The sequence below is a fragment of the Pan troglodytes genome, chromosome 11 (assembly GCF_028858775.2).
Source record: "Pan troglodytes isolate AG18354 chromosome 11, NHGRI_mPanTro3-v2.0_pri, whole genome shotgun sequence".
Lineage (NCBI taxonomy): Eukaryota > Metazoa > Chordata > Mammalia > Primates > Hominidae > Pan > Pan troglodytes.
Window position 1 is genome coordinate 115515910 of NC_072409.2, and position 22907 is coordinate 115538816.

The 22907-nt window shown below is 42.0% G+C and overlaps 1 protein-coding gene across 25 annotated transcripts in view; it reads right to left on the reverse strand.

Annotated features, from left to right (window-relative positions):
- DOCK8 (dedicator of cytokinesis 8) overlaps window positions 1-22907 on the reverse strand; it is a 252223-nt gene that overhangs the window by 47071 nt on the left and 182245 nt on the right. For all 25 annotated transcript variants that reach the window (XR_008536987.2, XR_001720634.4, XR_010148794.1 and 22 more), the window contains 6 exons: window positions 22163-22312; window positions 19836-19949; window positions 13278-13433; window positions 11284-11423; window positions 3578-3747; window positions 33-172 (listed from right to left, as the gene is read on the reverse strand). Coding sequence is in view for 17 of the 25 variants with exons in the window: in XM_016960514.4 (XP_016816003.3) it covers window positions 33-172; window positions 3578-3747; window positions 11284-11423; window positions 13278-13433; window positions 19836-19949; window positions 22163-22312 (870 nt within the window). In the remaining 8 variants the exon portion in view is untranslated. The remainder of the gene's footprint in view (window positions 1-32; window positions 173-3577; window positions 3748-11283; window positions 11424-13277; window positions 13434-19835; window positions 19950-22162; window positions 22313-22907) is intronic.

Genomic DNA, 22907 nt, shown 5'->3' on the forward strand with positions numbered 1-22907 from the left:
AAAATCAACCAGACACATGTGCACCAACATACCAAGGAAGACAGCACTATTCCACTTGTTTTCAAATTGAAATTATTCCCTGCTATGGCCAGAGCCACATTCTGGTTAATGGCACCGGCTCCTTCTTGTTCTTCATCCGAGCCACTGGTGCGGTATCTGCGAGTATCTGCAACTGCAATGAAAACATCGTTTGTGATGTCAAGTCAAACATGACATTTCCCCATGTCCCCTACCCAATAAGAGACTGATACTTCTTAGTCACTAAAGTCAGCACAGTAATTTTAAACCTGATGTTTAGCATTATGTATCTGCTATCACCTATAGGAAAACACAGCAGGCTAAGAGACAATGTCTAGCACAAGATTAGGCTAGAAATTAATTTTTCAAATTGTGTGAACAAAAAGTTTTCAAACCTTCCATAATTGTTTCCTGTAACATAATTTTTTAAACTTCATTCTCTATTCTAATAATTGGCATTATTTTAAATAATGACCAAATAGAAGACACCTACAATTACAGAATTAAGCAACTACCTTATATAGAATAATAAGCTATTACAAGTTCAGCAATAATTTGTCATATTTCAAATGTTTAAAATGAATGTCAATCCCAGCACTTTGGGAGGCCGAGGCGGGCGGATCACGAGGTCAGGAGATCGAGACCATCCTAGCTAACACGGTGAAACCCCGTCTCTACTAAAAATAGAAAAAATTAGCCGGGCGTGGTGGCGGGCGCCTGTAGTCCCAGCTACTCGGGAGGCTGAGGCAGGAGAATGGCGTGAACCCAGGAAGCGGAGCTTGCAGTGAGCTGAGATCGGGCCACTGCACTCCAGCCTGGGCGACAGAGCAAGACTCCGTCTCAAAAAAAAAAAAAAAAAAAAAAAATGAATGTCAATTTATTGTATCTATGTAATATAGACATATCCATATTTATAGATAGGTCTAGATGTATGCAAGCAAAAAAAGGATAAACCATTTAAAAGTCTGGTTTTTAAGAATGCTACCAAGTATACAATCAAAAACTATTAATATTTCAAGTAGTTCTGGGGAAAGTGTGGTAAAACGTTCACAACTGATTGATTCACTCATGTTTTCCTAAAAATTCATGTTTTTCTAGAGCTGTTGACATTACGGCCATCTGGGCCTTCAATTATTTAGAAAAATTTGAGTGTAAATAACATTTCTTCTACTAAAGTTGTGAAAACAAAACCCAGTTCTTATTATTTGCTTGTTTATTTATTTATTTTTAGACAAAGTCTCACACTATCATCCAGGCTGGAGTGCAGTGGCGCCATCTCTGCTCACTGCAATCTCTGCCCCTCCATCCTCCTACCTCAGCCTCCTGAGTAGCTGGGATTACAGGTGCGCCACCACGCCTGGCTAACTTTTGTATTTTTAGTGGAGACAGGGTTTCGCCATGTTGGCCAGGCTGGTCTTGAACCCCTGGCCTCAAGTGATCTGTCCACCTTGGCCTCCCAAAGTGCTGGGATTACAGGGGTGAGCCACCACACCGAGCCAAAACCCAATTTTTAGAAATACTTATTAAGGCCATTGGGATTTTAAACAAATGGTTAAATAAATAGCACATGGAAATTATGCAAGACCTGATAACATTATCACAACTAACATAGAGACACATTCTTATTTCCCCTTAATTGCCAGAGGGTTATAGTTACAAGAAAAATCGGGAAAGATACAAACATGTGCTGTGCAAAATGCTTTTATAGAAGTTCTCTAGTTTCACCTTTATCATAACCCTAAAAGGTAGACATCGTTATCACATTTTTATAGTTTACAGAGGAAAGGAAGGCACGGAAAGGTTGAGCCTTTCAAAGGTCACTTATATTAATAAATGGTGCTGGAATCTGAATTCAGATGCATCTTTTTGAAAGACTATATTCTTATGAGTTTATCAACCTAAAGATTCCATATTTAATAGATGTACTATGTAACCTATAACAATAAAATACTTTTCACTGTTTTCTCTCATCAGCTACATCATGATCATAAAGTTCAACGCATATACAAAGAATTCTTTGAGGCTTAAAAGGCTTGGAGACCAAATGTTGAAAAGTTCTGATTCCGAGTCACTGATATGGAATATTCTAATTGACAAGAAAACTTTGGAGAATGTGTGCTAAAGTGGTTCCTGGCTTTGGGAACAAGCAAGCTCTTGAAATGGAACTTTTTAGAAACTTTCCATCAAGGATTCTCAAAATGGGCTACAAGTCACACGCCATGCTCTGCATTATGTCTGTAAATGTTAAAAACAACTCCATTTTCAATTCCCCGCAATCAGGCGCTGCTAGAGGAAGCTGCTGACCTCATGGTGCAGCTTGCTCAGCCCTGTGTGCTGAGCTTGTTTCTATCATTTCCTTGCACTCTGGCCCCAACAGAACTCTACAAACCCTAACCCCTGTCTCAACCTTTCTCTTCTGAGTTACTCCATTAGCAGTTTGCTAGAGGATTTTTTTCAAGAAAGGAGAGAATTACTTCCACAGGAATACTTGCTTTTCATTTTATGATTTGTATGAATTAAAGACTATAGGCGTTTGGTCCCATTTTCATGAACTAAATACTTGTCACCGTAATAATATTATAAATAATTTAGTCACACATGACACTTTCCATTTGGAGGAGGTGGGAAAACCTGGATGGTTCCAAGATTTCAAGGATGACTGCCTAGAAAGAGGCTGGCTCAGGGAAGCATTGCCCAGATCCCAGCACCCTTCAGCTGCCAAGAGAGCAGCATGGACATTTCCAAAACTTCCCTTGAGCTGGAGGAAAAGCAAGAACTACTCTGATGGGATAGGAATTGTGTGTGTGTGTGTGTGTGTGTGCACGCGCGCACACACGTGCACACACATGTACGCTGTGGAGAGGGTAGGCCAATGGACTGCCTTTCTCAGGTCAACATAAGAAGTTCTTCTATTTGGGAGGATTTTTTTCCCTCTACATTCCTTAATCCACAATGTAATTTGTAAATAGATTCTGGGGTTTCACAAAACCCCTTTAAGACAACTTATCCTTTCCTCTTGTTGCTAATCTAGACATATTAACCTCAAAATTAGCCACTTAGTGCCAAGGGCAATATTTCTCTGCTATGATAGAATTTTCTAATATTGACATATGCCATGATTTTTTTTTGCATGGAACAATTATTTGGGTTCATTTGAGACCGCTTTTTTGCTTACATATTCATAAAAGAAAAGGGAAGGAACACCTTTATTTCAAGGTGTTAGAGCATGATTTCCAAAGGGAGTAATCTTGTTATTATTTCATCCTTTGCGGTGTATGGTTTATAAAGTTCATTCCATATAGCAGATCAATGAATGAATAAATGAATGAATGAAGAAACAAGTAAATAATTTCTAAACAAAAACACATATGGGGCTATGTGACTTTTTTTTGTTTTTTTAACTGATTGGGGCCAGTGTTAAAGAGGTTTGGAGACCATTTTTGTGAGGAATTGCTCATATGAACATATCAGCACTGGAACGAATGACAGAGATCTCATTCGGATGGGGCATTTGGCAGGGGCCCCAACAATCCAAGAAAGAAAACAGAAGGGCCATTACCTGTAAAGTCACAGAGCTGTGGCAAAGCATCCAAAATGATGCCGACTAAAGGTAGGTAAAGGGCGGCGATTTTGACCTTCACCTCTGGTTTGACACAGCGTGGGTCCAGGTCGTGAGAACTTAGCAGGCTGTGAACGGCACTGACAGCTTTCCTTTGTACTTTGCTGATTCTGTTGGCACAACACAGGAATCAAGAGGCTATGGTGAAAGGAAATTGACTACAGAGCTCTTAAACAGTCAAGAGTGATGAAAACGCTCCTAAGCAATGAGGTGACTGTGAAAACCAAGCAATATAGGATAGAACTATATAGAATCCAGAAATAGACTGCCTGTGTTCTAACCCTGGGTCTGCTGTTTAGTATGATGTTTTTAAGTTTATCATATTGTAGCATCAGTACTTCATTCCTTTTTATTGCTAAATAATATTCCATTGGTGAATTTTATCCATCCATCAACTGATAAACATTTGGATTGTTTCTGCTTTTGAGCTACTGTGACTTACGAATGCTGCTATGAGTATTTGTATACAAGTTTTAAGTTTTACTTTTCTTGGGTACATACCTCAGAGTACATTTGCTGGCTTGTATGGTAACTGTCTGTTTAACTTTTTTTTTTTTTTTTGAGATGGAGTTGTTCAGGCTGGAGTGCAATGACACGATCTCGGCTCACTGCAACCTCCACCTCCTGGGTTCAAGCAATTCTTCTGACTCAGCCTCCCAAGTAGCGGGGACTACAGGCACCTGCCACCACACCTGGCTAATTTTTGTATTTTTAGTAGAGACAGGGTTTCACCATCTTGGCCAGGCTGGTCTCGAACTCCTGGCCTCAAATGATCTGCCCGCCTCAGCCTCCCAAAGTGCTGAGATTATAGGCGTGAGCCACCGAGCGCCCAGCCTCTGTTTAACTTTTAGAGGAATCAGCAAGTTGTTTTCAATGGTGGCTGCACAATTTTACATTCCCACCAGCAGTGTCTGAAGACTCCATTTTATTCTTGCCAACACTTTATTACCTGTCTTTTTTATTATATCCATCTTCGTGGGTATCAAGTGGTATTTAATTGTGATTTTAATATGCATCTTCCTGATGGCTAATGATGCTGAACATCTTCATGGTCTTATGGCTGTATCTTCTTTGGAGAAATGTCTATTCTGATCTTTTGCCTTTTAAAAAACTGAGTTATTTGTCTTTTTATTGCTGAGTTGTAAGATTTTAAAATACATATTCCAGATACAAGTCCCCTATTAGGTTTTTGATTTGCAAATATTTTCTCCCATTTTGTGGGTTGCCTTTTCATTTTTTTGATGGTGTCCTATAAATCACAAAAGTTTTAATTTTACTGAAGTCCAGTTATCTATTTTTTTCTTGTTACTCATACTTTTGAGTGTGTCATATCTAAGAAACCACTGCCTTTTCTAAGTCTATGATGATTACCTCTATAATTTTATGTAACAATTTTATAGTTTTAGCTCTTACATTTAGGTCTTTGATCTATTTGAGTTAATTTTTGTCTATAGTGTAATATAGGGTCCAACTTCATTCTTTTGAGTGTGGATACCCAGTTGTCCCAACACCATTTATTGGAAATTCTATTTTCCCCCAGTGAATTGTTTTGGCACTCTTGTCAAAAATCAATTGACTATAAATATGAAGATTTATTTTTGGACTCAACGCAATTTCATTGATCTATATGTCTATCATACATCAGAACCCCATAGTCTTGACTACTTTTGCTTTGTAGTAAGTTTTGAAATTGGGAAGTGTGAGTCCTCCAATTTTGTTCTTGTTTTTCAAGGTTGTTTTGGCTATACTGGGTCCCTTGAATCTCCACACGAATTTTAGGATCAGTTTGCTAATTTCTGCCAAAAAAAAAAAAAAAAAAAGCAAGCTAGAATTCTGAGAAGAACTGCATTTAGTCTATGGATCAGTTTGGGGAGTATTTATTAATATTAAGTCTTCCGATTCATGAACATATGATATCCCCCATTTATTTATATCTTTCTTTCTTTCAACAGTGTTTTGTCATTTTTAGTGTATAACTCTTGTGTTTCTTTTGTTACATTTATTCCTAAATATTTTTTCTTTGTGATGCTATTTTATATGAAATTGTTTTCTTAATTGCATTTTCAGATTGCTCATCATAAGTGTATAGAAACACAATTGATTCTTGTATGTTGATCTTATACCATGCAACACTGCTGGAATTCATTTATTAGTTGTAATGGAGTTTTTTGTGGATTCCTTATGGTTTTCTATAAACAAGATTATGCCACCTATGAATAGAGATAGTTTTACTTCTTTTCCAATTTAAATGCTTTCTTTTCTTTTCTTTTTTTCTTTTTCTTTTTTTTTTTTTGAGACAGGGTCTTACTCTGTGGCCCAGGCTGGAGTGCAGTGGCGTGATCTCAGCTCACTACAACCTCCGCTTTCTGGGATCAAGCAATTCTCCAGCCTCAACCTCCCAAGTAGCTGGGACTACAAGCACAAGCCACCAATGCCCAGCTAATTTTTGTATTTCTTGTAGAGATGGCGTTTCGCCATGTTGCTCAGGGTGTTCTCAGTCTCCTGGGCTCAAAGCGATCTGTCCACTTTGGCCTCCCGAAGTGCTGGGATTACAGGCGTGAGCCACCACGCCTGGCCTAGATGTCTTTTGTTTTATTTTTTTTGCCTAATTGCCCTAGATAGAACTCCTAATATGTTGAATAGAAGTGGCAAGGGTAGACATTTTTGTCTTGTTCCTAATCTTAGGGATAAAGCACTGTTTTTCACTAATAAGTGTCACATTAGCTGTGGATTTTTCACAGAGGCCCTTAAGTCAAGTTGAGGAAGTTCCCTTATTTCCTAAAAGGTTTGTTGAGTGTTTTTATCAGGAAGGGTTATTAGATTTTATTAAATGCTTTTCTTTGCATCTACTAAGATGATTGTATGGGTTTTGTCCTTTATTTTATTAATATGGTACAACAATTGATTTTCAGGTATGAAGCCTATCTTGCATTCCTGAGATAAATCCTACTTAGCCATGGTGTATAATCCTTTTTATATGCTGTTGGATTCAGTTTGCTAGTGTTTGTTGAGGGTCTTACATCTACATTCATCAGATACTGGCCTGTAGTTTTCTCACGATGTCTTTGTCTGGTTTAGTATAGGGTAATGCCAGCTTCATAGAACAAGTGGGGAAGTATTCCACCTCTTCCATTCGTTGGAAGAGAAGACTGGAAGTTGGTAAAAAATTAGAATTAATTCTTTTAAAAATATTTGGTAGAATTCATCAGTAAAGTCCCCCAGGTTTGAGCTTTTATTGTAGGAAGTTTTAAATTTTAAAATTTATTATTATGATTATTATTTGTGATGGAGTTTTGCTCTTGTTGCCCAGGCTGGAGTGCATTGGCATGATCTTGGCTCACTGCAACCTCTGCCTTCCAGTCTCACATGATTCTTCTGCCTCAGCCTCCCGAGTAGATGGGATTACAGGTTCCTGCCACCACACCCAGCTAATTTTTGTATTTTTAGTAGAGATGGGGTTTCATCACCTTGGCCAGGCTGGTCTTGAACTCTTGACCTCAGGTGACCCACTCGCCTTGGCCTCCCAAAGTGCTGGGATTACAGGTATGAGCCACTGCGCCCAGCCTAAATTTTTAATTTTTGTGGGTACATAGTAGGTGTATGTGGGAAGTTGGATTACTAACTCAATCTCTTTACTTCTGTAGGTCTATTTGGATTTTCTATATCTTCTTGGAGTCAATTTTAGTACTTTGTACCTTTTAAGGAATTTATCCATTTAATCTAGGTTATCAATTTGATGGCTTTCAATTGTTCATCGTATTCTTTTATAATCCTTTTTATTTCTGTAAGGTCTCTTGTGATATGATTGTGTTGAATCTTTCAATTATGATTTTAGTAATTGAGTCTTCTTCCTTTTTTCTTGGTCAGCTCAGCTAAAGATTGGTGAATTTTGTTGCTCTTTTCAAATAACAAGCTTTTCATCTTGCAGATTTCCGTGATTGTTTTTCTATTCTTTATTTCATTTATTTTGGCTATCACCTTTGTTATTCCCTGCCATTTTCCTGCTTTGAATTGTTTGCTCTTCTTTTCCTAGCTCAGAGTATATTCTTTTGACATTTTGTTAAGACCATGTACACATATTTATTAAACTATTCAAGAGCAGTATATTAAAATAAAAAATAGGCTGTATTTATAGCCCCAAAGAAATGAGTTCTAACGTCCACCCAAAACCATGCACAGGCATGTTCACGGCAGCTGTTTTCATAATACCCAATACCCACAAACAGAAAGCAGCCCAAATGTCAATTTACAGAAGAGAAATTATAGTAGACAAAGGAATATGACATACAGTTGAAAAAAAATGAATACTGACACATGCGACCACACTAAAGGATGTCACAGCCACAACATTCAGCAAAAGACTATGAAATTCAATAACAGGCAATATTAATTTCTAATAATAAGAGTCAGAATAGTGGTTACTTGAGGGGGGCCTGTAACTGAGAGAGGATAATGGAATATTATATTTTTTATCTGACTGGTGATTACTCAAATATATTCACAGGAAATATTAATTGCACTTTACATTTAGGATTCAGGTCCTTTATATAAATTATACTATAATAAAAAGTAAATAAAATATATAGTGGAGTATCTGGAACCTAGTCAGAGATGTTCAATTTTAAAAATATACATTTTGCTGCAATAAGCATACGTGTGCATATGTCTTTATAGCAGCATGATTTATAATCCTTTTATTGCGGCACTATTCACAATAGCAAAGACTTGGAACCAACCCAAATGTCCATCAATGATAGACTGGATTAAGAAAATGTGGCACATATACACCATGGAATACTATGCAGCCATAAAAAAGGGTGAGTTCATGTCCTTTGTAGGGACATGGATGAAGCTGAAAACCATCATTCTCAGCAAACTATCACAAGGACAAAAAACCAAACACCGCACATTCTCACTCATAGGTGGGAATTGAACAATGAGAACACATGGACACAGGGTGGGGAACATCACACACCTGGGCCTGTCATGGGGTGGGGGGAGGGGGGAGGGATAGCATTAGGAGATATACCTAATGTAAATGACGAGTTAATGGGTGCAGCACACCAACATGGCGCATGTATACATCTGTAACAAACCTGCATGTTGTATACATGTACCCTAGAACTTAAAGTATGATAATAATAAAAAAAAGAATCCAGATTTTAAAAATGTATATATATATATATACATTTTTTTCTTTCAAACAAAATAAGGCTACATCAGAATTCAACGTTATATAGAAAATATTAACCAAAATTTTAAATGACTCAGACTCTTGCACTGTGGCTAAAGTAAGATAATTGTAAATTGCATTTCAAAAGTTGTTCTTGTTCTTAGTCTGTGGTCCCGGCAATGGGTTGTGTTTTGAATTAGGCATTGCAATTTGCTGGCTTAACACAAAGATGATAGACAATTTCTAAATGCTTGGAAAACACTGTGGATTTAACGATGTGGATATACCCAGGTGTCAGAGATCCAAGGGAAACCCAGTGGAAACTGGAGCTGTAGCTCCCTAGGGGTTCAGGTACTGAGATGCATCCTTCTGGCCCTTGCCCCATGGATGTACAGGTGTTGGCAAGTCTACCAACTGTCTTGGAAGCAAAAGAAAAAAAAAGTGCTGATCAATAGGAAGTATTGTTGAAGCATGACATTTTTCTGAGGTTTTAGCTTACATGATGAAGTTGTGACAGTGTATCTAATGACTTTCCAGGAGAGTAACTGACAACCCAACAATCAGGGATTACTGTGCTGCCAAAGGAGTTACACTGTTAATTACTCTTTTGGGGGAGAAAGGGTACTGTGTGTGTGTGTGTGTGCGTGCGTGTGTGCGTGCGTGTGTGTGTGTGTGTGTGTGTTTGAAGAATGTATCTACCTGATTAAACATAATTACATGATTATCTCTGAATATACTCTACCTTGTTGCTAGTAATATAACAGCAACAATTTTACAAGGAATCCAGAACAGAATGTCATGGCTGTTTCCAGCTAGAATGAAAACAGAAAATAGAAACTACGCTATTGTAAATACTAAAGATGTTTCTAGAAATCACTTAAAGTACTGCTATTAAAGGACAACTAAGAAAATGTATGTACGTGTTTGTGCATGAAGGCAATTTTCTTTGTGTTCAAACTTTCTTCTCAGTATCTTACTTATTAGCATAAGTGTTCGGTGCACTTTTTGTTGCTGTGGAAATTTATGTTAGTTGTAGGGTAGAATATTCTACTGAGATAATTGGGAGAAATGTAGTTAGAGTTGAGAAGAGAAGATAGAATTGAAGCCATGGAAAGTGAAGTTCTCAAAGGATATACTCAGGCCAGGTTATCTGGAAGGAGGCAGAATTGAGAGCTAAAAGCATGAGATTCCCCACACTATCCTGCCAGGAGACACAGACATAGAGTCACTTAAGCGGTGTCAGCATGGGTACATCGCTTGGGACGCATGTGACTGTTGCAGTTGCACGAACTCGATGTGCTCCTGTATTTGTTTCATGCAGGAACCTCCTGTTTCCTTCACTAAATTGTAAGCACTTTGAGAGAACTTGAGAAATTCCATTTAGATAAAAATCCATCCATAACATACAGCAATGCTACCATTAATTAGCAAACATTATTCTGGAAACTTCTTTAGCATAGGAGTCATGGGAACAGGTTCCCTGTGCAGGGAGATGGTTTGGTATAGGAGAGTGGGTCCTGGGAAGGGACTGGGAAGACCATGGCTTTAGATTTCGTTCTCTGTTATGGAATAGTGGGCAAGCTCCTGCAATTCTGTATGCCTAATCTAAACACCAGAAGTGTTGAATCTCAACTACTTTGCAATCCTAACCATCTTTGAATCTGAGTGCCTGGATGGTGAGCTCTTGAGGGGCAGCGAATTTTGTCTGTTTTGTGCACTGATATATCTCTGATGTACTCTAACACCTGTGTCTGTCCCATGGAAGGCATTCAATAATTATTGAACGGAATGAATAATATTTTAGAAGGCATTATCTTTTTCAGTCCAATCAGATAGGCTGTGGGTTTCTGATTCCATGAGCTCACGGAGCATAGGGAGAGAAGGAAAGAAGGGGGTGGTCTACCTCTCTCTCTGTCTGTTGACTTCTAGGCTAGATACTGCCACATGTCCCTGAGTAATCAGATAGATAAGAGGTAAAAGGATTCAGAACCCCTGGATGTGTGGTGTCTCTTGGCCTGAGAAGCACTGTCTGCAAGAAACCTAATCTGGGCATGGGACAGCTGCCTTCTCAGCAGCCATTATTTCCTTCATCAGCTTTGAACCAAGTGACATCTTGTGGTTGCCTCTGCATGCTATCCCCTTTGTTAAAAATGGCTTTGTTCCTAGGGAGTTCACTAATCAAAGCACCCTTGGGAAACCTGCTATAGCAGAACTGGTAAATTCCACCGAAATAGTTGACCAAGAAAAGTCATTTTGTAGTTCTTACCCATCCCTTGTGCCTTCTACACAAGAAAGGCCTTTCTTGTGCCTTGTGCCTATGGGTACCATTTTCTCAAGACAGATGTTTCTACTCCTCAGAACTGGTCGACTACAGTAGAGTTTTTTACCAAGTGTGAGAAGCTAGACTGCAAATTTTATTAAAGAACATCTGTTTTTTTGGCTTCATCTTCCATTTTAAATGCCAGAAACATACCCTTCCCCTTCGGCATCCAGGGCAGCAGCCAGTTCTGTGAAGAGGAGCCCGGTGAGGAAGTGCTGCTGGCGGTACTCGGAAGTCAGATCGAACATGCTGGCGATCTTCTGGTCCTGGAAACTGGAGCAGGAGCTTGAGTTCTACAGAAACGTAAGGAGCCATTTTATGAGCCACAGGAACTGGAATGAAAATAGCAATGGCTAGTGTTTACTGAGTCCTTGCCCCAGCCAGGCTTCGTGAGCCCTCCCCAGTGAGGTAGGTACTGCTGGTGCCAGATAAGGCGGATAAGGAAACTGAGGCACAGAGTGGTTACTGCACTTTCCCATACCCACAGAGAGAAGACTGCCCAGCAGGAAAGATGAAAATAAAGCACCCTGGGTCTGTTGAAAAATGCATGACGCTCCCTTTCCCACCTGAAATCAAAAGCTGAAGATAAAAATCCTAGGATAAAATTTGGACAGAGAAATAAGAACCTCACCCAGTCCTGGGGCTGGGAACAGGCAATTCCTCTGTAACCAAATGCCCCCTTTGTTTAAGGCCCTGCTTACTCAGGTACCTTTTTTTTTTTTTTTTTTTTTTGAAAGACAGAGTGTCACTCTGTTACCCAGCCTGGAGTGCAGTGGCATGGTCTCAGCTCACTGCAACCTCCCTCTCCCGGGTTCAAGCAATTCTCACGCCTCAGCGTCCCAAGTAGCTGGGATTACAGTCACACTACCACACCTGATGCATTTTTGTATTTTTAGTAGATATGAGTTTTCATCATGTTGGTCAGGCTGGTAACTCCTGCCTCAAGTATTCCACTCCCTTTGGCCTCCGAAGATGCTGGGATTACAAATGTGAGCCACCGTGCCCGGCCTCAGCTACACTTCTGAATTTGGCTTAAGCACATTGTCAGACTTTTGCTGGCCTGGAACTACAAGTGATGTCAGGGAGGGAAGTATTAGATTTACCGGTCCTCAGTAATTCCTGTCCTGTATTTGTATCCTGGGAGCACACTTTATATTTCATTAAGAGCATCTAAAGTGTCTTTAGAAATCCTTCCTGGTTTTGTGAGCCTGGCCCCTGGGTTTGGCCACTCCCTGGGGCAGTCAGAAGGGGAATGTGGGAAAGAACCTAGGGTGAGCTTAGTCCAGGGAAGTTTTAGGACTTAAGCTGCTGGGCAGGATGGAGCAAAAAGTTTATACATTTTGAATTGCTGCTTGTGAGTCAGATCTTTCCCTGTTCACAGTAAGATGGTCATGTAGCTAATATCTGGATCATGCCATATGGCATATATGGCTAAGATTTTTTTTTCAATTAGTAAGACAAGCCTTCACTTTTGTACTAGTATCAAGGAATATGCAACAGAAATATAACCTAATCATGAGAAATTTTGCCTGATGCTCTGAGCTACTGATGTGTTCCCTATAAATGGAATGTGACTATCAAACAGCATGTTCTTAAAGTTATTCCAGAGAAACATTTCAAAAAGTGTACGAAGTGGGGTGGGGATTCCATGTTAAATCACTCGGGGAATCACTGCTTATCATGCACTCCTCCTCCCATCTCCTCTTCTGCTTCTCCTGCATTTGCAATTGACATGAACAAGTTAAAGCCTCTTAGAGGGCCTACTGCAAAGAAACCTGGTGAATATATGGTTTCCAAAACTTCTTTACTTTGGAATCCTCTATTTGCATAATATAACAATTGGCTAATGTCAGACAAAGGAAGATTTGAGACTTTTCTATGAGTTTCTAAATTTCATAGGGCTTATTGGATTCTTTGCTTTACTTAACCTGATCAGGGAGCCTTGAGCCTGGGGAGAAACCAATTACTTAGATTGTTAACTCTTAGCTAGTGGTGTAACTTCAGGGTAGCATACTTGATCTGGTTTGAATAGTTTGATTTTTTGTCAAATTAATAAGACTAACCTTTATAGGAAATACATGATTAAACTGAGCTAGTTAAATGAAATAGCTTGAATAATTCTTTTAGTTAAATAATTCTTTTATTACCTGGGAAGATATGGAAGGACAAGGAGATGCTGGAGCAGCATCAGCATTCATAAAAAAAAGGTTGAGATTGAGGTAGTGTTCATGGCTACAGAGGATTCTCAGGAACTCTAGCCTCATGGAAACGAGCGTTGGAAGGTTACTGAGCTTGGCTGACAGCTGGGAAGAAAAATGAAAAGAGGAATGAAACATTTATTACAAGGTAAGTGGAGCTGAGGTTGGCAGACACAAAAATATCCTTTCTCTCCAGGTTAAGGCAATCAATTTAATAAAAACTAATGGGATAGTGCAACAGATGGTAAATTCTGCATTACAGAGAGGTCTAATAAATTTTCATTCATTACTGTTCCCCTTAGTGATTCTAGCCTAGTAGCTGTCCAGAATGAGGATTCTTATCCCGATCTCCACTTTATCAAATCTTTAATACCATGGGAAGCCTGTGCTGAAAATCTTGAGGTACAACTTCACTGTAACATAATTAATTTTACAAAAACTCTACTATGTTCGAGAAACTAAATGAAAGGAGTTGACCTCACATGAGCCTGTATGAAACTAATAGAATATGACTAGATGACTTTTATGCTACAAGTGTTCTCTCGTAGTTTCTAATTAAAGGCCCCATTGGAAAGTTGTAGAACCAGTTCCCTAGAGAAAGGCATCGAACTGTTTAGGAAAGTACATAGTACCTGCAAAAAACTCCAGGAGCTTGTCCCAGAGTGAGAGAGGATGAAACGGAGAAGAAAGAGAAACAAAGCTAGAAGAGTTTTTAGGAAAAATCTTCCTTTAAAAAATAAACCATGAAGCAAGCAGTGAAAAGCAGACAAAGGTGACTGTCTGGAAGAGACCCCTTGCTCCCCCCAGGCAAGGTGAACAACTGAAAGACCCAGACTCAGAGGCAGCTCCTCTAAAGGCAAAGTAGGGGAAGGAAGGGGCGCTGATGCACCTTGAGCTCCTCAGTATTTCATCATTATCACCCCCCACCCCAGCACAGAAATATGAAGCATCATCCTTGGGATGGACGTGCCTCCTCTTCACTCACTTCAAGAGTAGTTTGTTTTTTAAACTATATATATATAGAGAGAGAGAGAGAGAGAGAGAGAGATGCAGAGTCTTGCTCTGTTGAACTGGAGCGCAGTGGCATGATCTCGGCTCACTGCAACCTCCATCTCCCAGGTTCAAGCGATTCTCTTGCCTCAGCCTCCCGAGTAGCTGGGATTACAGGTGCGCATCAACATGCCCAGCTAATTTTTTGAATTTTTAGTAGAGATGGGGTTTAACCATACTGGCCAAGCTGGTCTCGAACTCCTGGCCTCAGGTGATCCTCCCGCCTTGGCCTCCCAAAGTGCTGGGATTACAGACTAAACAATATAATTTAAATGAACACATATTTTCAGCCATTTTACAAGCAGCCAATGTGTGGTGGGACATATTGCCTACAGAATTAATTCATAGTTAGACATCCACTTAAAATAAGTAAATGCCATTATATATCATTTTAAAACCAAATATATGACTTCTATGTAAGCACAGTTACCAGATCCCATAACCTTTTGATGTGCACTCCTGGCTGACTTTGGACCAGTGGAGCCACCAGCACACTGAAGGGATTAGAACTTGGTCATGTGCCTGTCACTTAGGTTACTCATTAACAGGTGTCGGGTCAAGCCGGCTATCAGAACTTGAACCCACAACACACTGGCACTTGAAGAAGGCCCCACTATGGGTATCTTTCATAGGTCCCTTGAGACATCATTCAAGACAGACATTTCAGGCTGGGTGTGGTGGCTCACACCTGTAATCCCAGCACTTCGGGAGGCAGAGGCAGGCAGATCACTTGAGGCCAGAGTTCAAGACCAGTCTGGCCAACATGGTGAAACCCTGTCTCTACTAAAAATGCAAAAATTAGCGGGGAGTGGTGCCACACACCTCTAATCCCAGCTACTCGGGAGGGTGAGGAAGGAGAATCGCTTGAACCTGTGAGGCGGAGTTTGCAGTGAGCCAAAATTGTGCCACTGCACTCTGGCCTGGGCAACAGAGTAAGACTCCATCTCAAAAGAAAAAAAAATAGACATTTCAAAAATAATTTGAGTGATGTTTTGAAAAGAGGAGTAAGGTGCATTCCAAAAACATCCTTCCCAAAGGTCAAGACCCACAATGCCCCTACCCAAGGGATGGGTGTTTGCTTAGTGGCTCATTGTAAGTGACAGACAGTAATTGAGGAAATGGATTTGTCTATTTTTAGTGACTATTAAAAAAGACTAAGGTTATATCCATTGCCACAAAATCTTTAGATGGCAGAAAACGTAATAGGTTATGCAAAATGATAAAGTCAGACGACTTTGTAAGAATACAACTTGCTTAAGGTATGAAGTTCATCCTGTATCTAGAGAGCTGGGATCAATGAATTAAATCACCACGAATGGGGGTCAGTGACCTTTTGAGGCCTGAGTGCCACTAATGGTGCTAAGTAACATCCGTGGATGTCACCGACAGACACAGACCACAGAATCAGTGGATAAATCTAATCCAGCCTAGTTTTTTTGCAGATGAGGAAATGAATGCCTCAAAGGCTGATGCTCCCAATCACAGAAGTAATTGATGGTGTCCCAGGAATCAGCACGCAGGCTTCTTGACTCCCGGTCTAGGGGTCTTTGGCATTTGAGTCAAGGAGAGAAAGAAAAAAAGAAAAGGTAACTAACAGAAAAGGAAAGAATTTAAGGAGAAAGATAGTGAGCAAGAGAAAAGAAAGGAAAGAGAAAGAGAAAATAAAAACATGAGTTTTGCAGGGAAGGCAGACATCTACCTCGGGTTGCCTTATTTCCCTGTTGGGAATGAAGATAGCCTGCATGTGAGTAGCTAAGCCTGGGTCTGCAGTGGTGATCTAGGGTATCTTTCATACACTCATCTTAAAGTTTTGAAAACAGACTAACCTGGAATCCTAAATACTGAAGAGGGAGGGCAAGGAGGAGTGAAGTGTCCCTCTGCCATTCTATTCTGGTGGGTCCTGGGACAGAAGATCCGCTGCAGGGCAGGGGTCAGGGTGCCTGGGATGGGGATGCTTGGGGACTTCTGATGTTTCCTTAGGATTCTTTTTTATTATTCTGCTTCCTTATCAGGACTTCCCTTAGACGAGACTGCGTGTGTTCAGGGTGGTATGGCTGTAGACAGGACTTCCTTTAGAAAAGTCATGTCTTTTTCTTTTTTTGGAGGAGAGGTGTTATGTAAACAAGTCAAAGATTGTTTCTGTGTATTGGCCCCTCGGTTGTTTATTTCTTCACTGTAGACTGGTGCTGATCCCTTGGCTCATACCTAACTCAAATTTTACCATGCCCAGTCATTAACAAAAATAGCTCAAATAAGCAGATTTTCATCCATTTAGTGCCTGCCTTCTTTGCAGACCCCATAAAATCTCGATGGACAGCTGTTTCCTAATGATAAGATAGAGCCTTGCAGATACAGGGCCCTAAGCTGCTACAGCCCTTGGAGCTCTCTGACCCCGAGACTCCCTACTGTGCTGTGGAGCAGCCTCATCCAGATCTATAAGCTTCTGCCCTAATCCTCCTCCCCCCGGGAGTTCCCCTGCTCCTCCGGATGGTCTCCTCCTCACTGCAGGCCTATGGCTGTTCTCATGCTGGGAGGGGCTTCCGCTCTTATGTAACCCTGTCCAAGTGCTGCTCAATGAAGCTTGTATGTCACTGCTTTTTATGGTCCTATCCTTTTCCTTGATCAGCCCTCAAATCTCTCAAACCTCCCCTTCTTATTTTAAAACTGAGGAAATTAAGACCCATAAAATTGGAAAAACTTATCTAAAGTCACTAAGTGACTAACCACAGAGAACGTGGTGGTGACGGGAGAGGTGGTGATGGTGGTGGAGGTGGGTAGTGGTGATGATGGTGACAATGGTGATGGTGGAAGAAGTGATGGTAGAGGTGAAGGAGGTGGTCATGGTGGAGCTAATGGTGGTGATGGTGGAGGAGGTAGTGATATTGGAGGTGATAGGAAAGGTGATAATATTGCTAGAGGTGGGCAGGGCGATGGTGGTGATGGTGGAGAAGATGGTGGTGGTGGAGAAGGTGGTGACAGTGGTGGTGGAAGTGGTGGTGATGGTGACGGTGGTGGTGGTGGTGAAGATGGTGGTGGTGGTGGAGGAGGTGGTGACAGTGGTGGTGGAAGTGGTGGTGGTGGTGATGGTGATGGTGGAGGTGGTGGTGGAGGTGGTGGTGATGGTGGAGGTGCTGGTGATGGTGAAGGAGGTGGTGGTGGTGGAGGTGGTGGTGATGGAGGAGGTGGTGGTGGTGGTGATGGTGATGGTGAAGGAGGTGGTGATAGTGGAAGTGGTGGTGGTGGTGGAGGTGGTGGTGGTGGTGGAGGTGCTGGTGATGGTGAAGGAGGTGGTGGTGGTGGAGGTGGTGGTGATGGAGGAGGTGGTGGTGGTGGTGATGGTGATGGTGAAGGAGGTAGTGATAGTGGAAGTGGTGGTGGTGGTGGAGGTGGTGGTGATGGTGGTGGTGAAGGAGGTGGTGATAGTGGAAGTGGTGGTGGTGGTGGAGGTGGTGGTGATGGTGGAGGAGGTGGTGATGGTGGAAGTGGTGGTGGTGGTGATGGTGGAGGTGATGGTGATGGTGAAGATGGGGGAGGTGGTGATGGTGGAGGTGGCAGTGGTGGTGGAGGAGATGGTGATGGTGGAGGAGGTGGTGGTGGTGGAGGAGGTGGTGGTGGTGGAGGTGGTGGTGGGGTGGAGGAGGTGGTGATGGTGGAGGTGGTGGTGATGGTGGAGGAGGTGGTGATGGAGGAGGTGGTGGTGGTGGTGGTGATGGTGATGGTGGAGGAGGTTGTGATGGAGGAGGTGGTGGTGGTGGTGGTGATGGTGATGGTGAAGGAGGTGGTGATGGTGGAAGTGGTGGTGGTGGTGAAGATGGTGGTGGTGGTGGAGGAGGTGGTGATGGTGGAGGTGGTGGTGGTGGTGGAGGAGGTGGTGGTGGTGGAGGTGGTGGTGATGGTGGAGGAGGTGGTGATGGTGGAAGTGGTGGTGGTGGTGATGGTGGAGGTGATGGTGATGGTGAAGATGGGGGAGGTGGTGATGGTGGAGGTGGTGGTGGTGGTGGTGGAGGTGGTGGTGATGGTGGAGGTGATGGTGGTGGTGGTGGAGGAGATGGTGATGGTGGAGGTGGTGGTGGTGGTGGAGGTGCTGGTGATGGTGGAGGAGGTGGTGGTGGTGGAGGTGATGGTGGAGGTGGTGGTGATGGTGGAGGTGCTGGTGATGGTGAAGGAGGTGGTGGTGGTGGAGGTGGTGGTGGTGGTGGAGGTGGTGGTGATGGTGAAGATGCTGGTGGTGGTGGAGGTGGTGGTGATGGTGATGGTGAAGGAGGTGGTGATGGTGGAGGTGGTGGTGGTGGTGGAGGTGGTGGTGATGGTGGATGTGGTGGTGATGGTGGAGGTAGTGGTGATGGTGAAGATGCTGGTGGTGGTGGAGGTGGTGGTGATGGTGGAGGTGGTGGTGGTGGTGATGGTGATGGTGAAGGAGGTGGTGATGGTGGAGGTGGTGGTGGTGGTGAAGATGCTGGTGATGGTGGAGCTGGTGGTGATGGTGGAGGTGGTGGTGGAGGTGGTGATGGTGATGGTGAAGGAGGTGGTGATGGTGGAGGTGGTGGTGGTGGTGATGGTGATGGTGAAGGAGGTGGTGATGGTGGAGGTGGTGGTGGTGGTGAAGATGCTGGTGATGGTGGAGCTGGTGGTGATGGTGGAGGTGGTGGTGATGGTGGCGGTGGTGATGGTGATGGTGGTGGTGATGGTGGAGGTGGTGGTGATGGTGGAGGTGGTGGTGATGGTGGAGGTGGTAGGGGGTGGTGATGGTGGAGAAGGTGGTGACAGTGGGCATGGGAGTAATGAGAATGGCGGTGGCTGGTGGTAGTAGTAGCAGTAATGACGGTACTAGTGGCTAGATTAGGGATATGGAAGGAGAGGAGCAGCAACAATAACTGCTATTTATATTACTATCGTTAGGGTAGTTTGAGGGAGACAGCACATGAATAATTGCATTTAAAAATTTGGGGGGATGGCACTGATAGAGGTTTATAAAATATTTGCTATGTGCTCAGTGAAATTAAATCTCTTTGAATGATTTTATTTAAGAACACTTTAAAAGTTCTTTCAAGTCGGAGCATCACAACAGCAATTTAATTAATTACCCTAATATGTGAAAAGAGACCTCAGACTGGGAGCGCAAGGACTTGTCAAAGACTGAAAGTACTGTATAGCCATGTTAATTTTCTGTTGAATGTCAAATTGAAGATTCAGATCATATCACAAATTTTAATTCCCACAGATGAATCTGTTGACCCTTCTACACTGTCGGTAAATGCTCCAGGAATCAAGGTAAACCAGCATGTCTGACGAATGTCCATGGCACAGACATGGGGGACGTGCTGCAAAACACAGGATGTGTAGGATTCACGCCAACTCAGTAATGAATAAGACAGCGTACCATGGCAACGAACATCCCATTATATGAGAAGGAACAAAATGGCTCGCTCGGGGGTGGGGGGTGGGGGGGACACTCACCTGGTTGCAATAATGTTTGATGAGGTTAAACACAAAGCCCCGATCCATGAGGGAGAGAAGGTCATACAAGAAGAAAGCCAGGCTGATGTTCATCTTTTCTGCCTGTTCATTTTCCTTAAAAACAAACAAACACCCAAATCATTTTGTGGTACACTGTGGATTTGAACTTCCAGGTCACTGGTGGGAAAACTGGGAGAGACAGGTCCTATTATTTCAGCCACTGTCCTTCTGGGTGACACTGGGCAAAGTAGTTGAGTCTCCTTTAACTAAAGCCATGACTGTGAGGTTGAATCAAGTAATTATTCATGTACTGTTAATATTTAGGTGCATTTCTTTCCAGTCACTCTTTTTTTCTACGTGCATATTTATATGTGTATAATTAAGCTCATTCTCCATATACTATGTTGGATCCTATTTTTTTTTAATATCCTGGTAACTATTTTTTTTTTGTAACTATTTTCTTTTTTTTTTTGGCAAACTGACTTGAAAAATACTTACTGTTTTCAATGAGACAGTTTCTTAATTTTTAAGGATTATTACAGAAAATCCAATCAGGATAAAAGAATTAGTTTTTACCTAAGAAATTTATTCCCCAATTAGGCAGCATTTCCAGCCTAAGAGAGGTCAGAGTCATACTCCACAGGGTGTATTCACTCCGTAGGGTAAATTCCTCCATGAATCCCAATTAATAAGCTACGCCTATTTTTAAAATTTTTAATTTGTATTATTTCTCAGTGCTCCTGTTTATGAGGGATTTTACAGTGCTTCAGAGCAACCTGGGATTCAGTTTTTCATGTTTATGTCCTTTATTCTCAGAATGACAAATCAATTTCCTTTGACACTATTAAAAATATGGTTTGAAACTATTTTGCTTTTGTTAATATGCAATTTGCAAATTCAGGCCATGCTGACCAGTCAAGTCACTGGGATGGATGGGGACCTGATAAACAGGTTGCCACCGTGCCGCTGAGAGGTCCTCGAACTCTCTCCGCATTCTCCACGTGGCCACTCCTCCTGGGTGCCTTACGTGACTCAGTATCCGGGTTTAAAATCTCCAGTCTTGGCTTTACTGCTGGCTGTGTGTGACTTTTGGAAAATTTATCAACCTCACTGTGCCTTATTCTCACACCTGCCAATGTGGAGATACCATGCTGTTCCAACAAAGTTTGCCATGAGGAATAACCGAATGAAAATCTCCTGAGCACTTGGTACTATGCACATTCTCAATAACGACAAAGCGATTAATAATAAACATTGCTTCCTAAGATTTTTGTAGCTGCCTTTTAAACATTTGATTTATTTCATTTTATATATGTTTTAGCTTTTATTCTGAAACAATTTCAAACTTACAGAAAAGGTGCAAGAATAGTACAAAGAACTACTGTATACCCTTTAACAAAGCTTATCAATACTTGACATTTTGCTACATTTGTTTTATCATTCTACGAACATAAAAACTTTTTTTCTGAACCATTTGAGAATGGGTTGCAAATATCATGCCCATTTACCCCATAACACTTCAAGGTGTATTTCCTAAGAGCAAAAATATTATCTTTCATACCTACATTTTTCTTTCAGATGGAGTCTCACTCTGTCACCCAGGCTGGAGTGCTGTGGTACCATCTCGGCTCACTGCAACCTCCGCCTCCTGGGCTCAAGCGATTCTTCCACCTCATCCTCCCGAGAAGCTGGGATTACAGGTACGTGCCACTACACCCGGCTAATTTTCTGTATTTTTAGTAGAGACGGGGTTTCAACATGTTGGCCAGGCTGGTCTCGAATGCCTGACCTCAAGTGATCTGACCACCCTGGCCTCCCAAAGTGCTGGGATTACAGGTGTGAGCCACTGCACCCAGCCTGATATGATAATTTAAACCACAGTCCATATTGCAATTTCTTTTTTTTTTTTTTTTGAGACAGAGTCTCACTCTGTCACCCAGGCTGGAGTGCTGTGGCACCATCTCGGCTCACTGCAACCTCTGTCTCCCGGGTTCAAGCAGTTCTCTTGCTTCTGCCTCCCAGTTGCTGGGATTACAGATATGCACAACCATGCTCAGCTAATTTTTGTATTTTTAGTAGAGACAGGGTCTCACCATGTCACCATGTTGGCCAGGCAGGTCTCGAACCCCTGGCCTCATGTGTGTAATTTCTTTATAACAATTTTCCAGCCCCACGTCAGGGTCCAGTCCAGTATAACATACTGCGTTTAACTGTCATTAGTTATATTTTAATTATTGTTTTAAAATGATGCTTATTTTTCTCTGATTATGAAAGTAATATATGTTCCAGGTAAACAACTTAGAAAATAAAGAGTAAAATACAGTTACCTTCTGTGGTTTTACTAAAAGAGCTGCAATTTCCGAGGTGACCACATTAACAATAGTAGTTATGTCATCCATGAAACGGTCAGAAAAACGAGTCCTCCGAAAACTGTCCCGTTTGTCCATGTTATGTACATGCTGGGCCATGCTTTTCACCTACGGAGGGGGATGGGGGAAATGTCAACATGGAGATTGGTGACCTGCTTGTACAATGCAGAAAAGGGGGAAAGACTCACAGAAATGCTCTCTAACAATGGATTTTCTGACACTTTATCTGTGCTGGTGGTGCCCGAGCAAGCTCTGGACTAAAATGCTGCAGACACACCAATGGTTACCATGGCGGCGGGAGGTGGGAAGGGTGTCCTCTTTTTGACCCCAAGTCAGAGGCTCCCTTCTTGCTGCTGACAAAGCCAGGAGCTTAATTCTTTAGCTACAGTGTTCTCAGCTGCCTGCATCCTGGAAGGCAGACCTGAGCTGGGCTCCCGTAACCAGCGAGGTGTCCTCTGTCATAGGACAGAACACATGACTCAGAAAGGAACAGTTTATCACAAGGTTCTTGATGAGAACTAAAGTCTTTTCTGTTCCTGAAACTATAGTAAGGAGAACATGGGAGAAATGTTCCTCCTATCTTGAGTTTCAGTGTTTCTTGAGGGAGCACAGTTTTTCCAGAAACAGTTCTATAGTTTCCAGCAGTTATCTTCTGCTCCTGTAAATTTTAGCTATATTATATATTGAGCAGGAAATGTTGGCC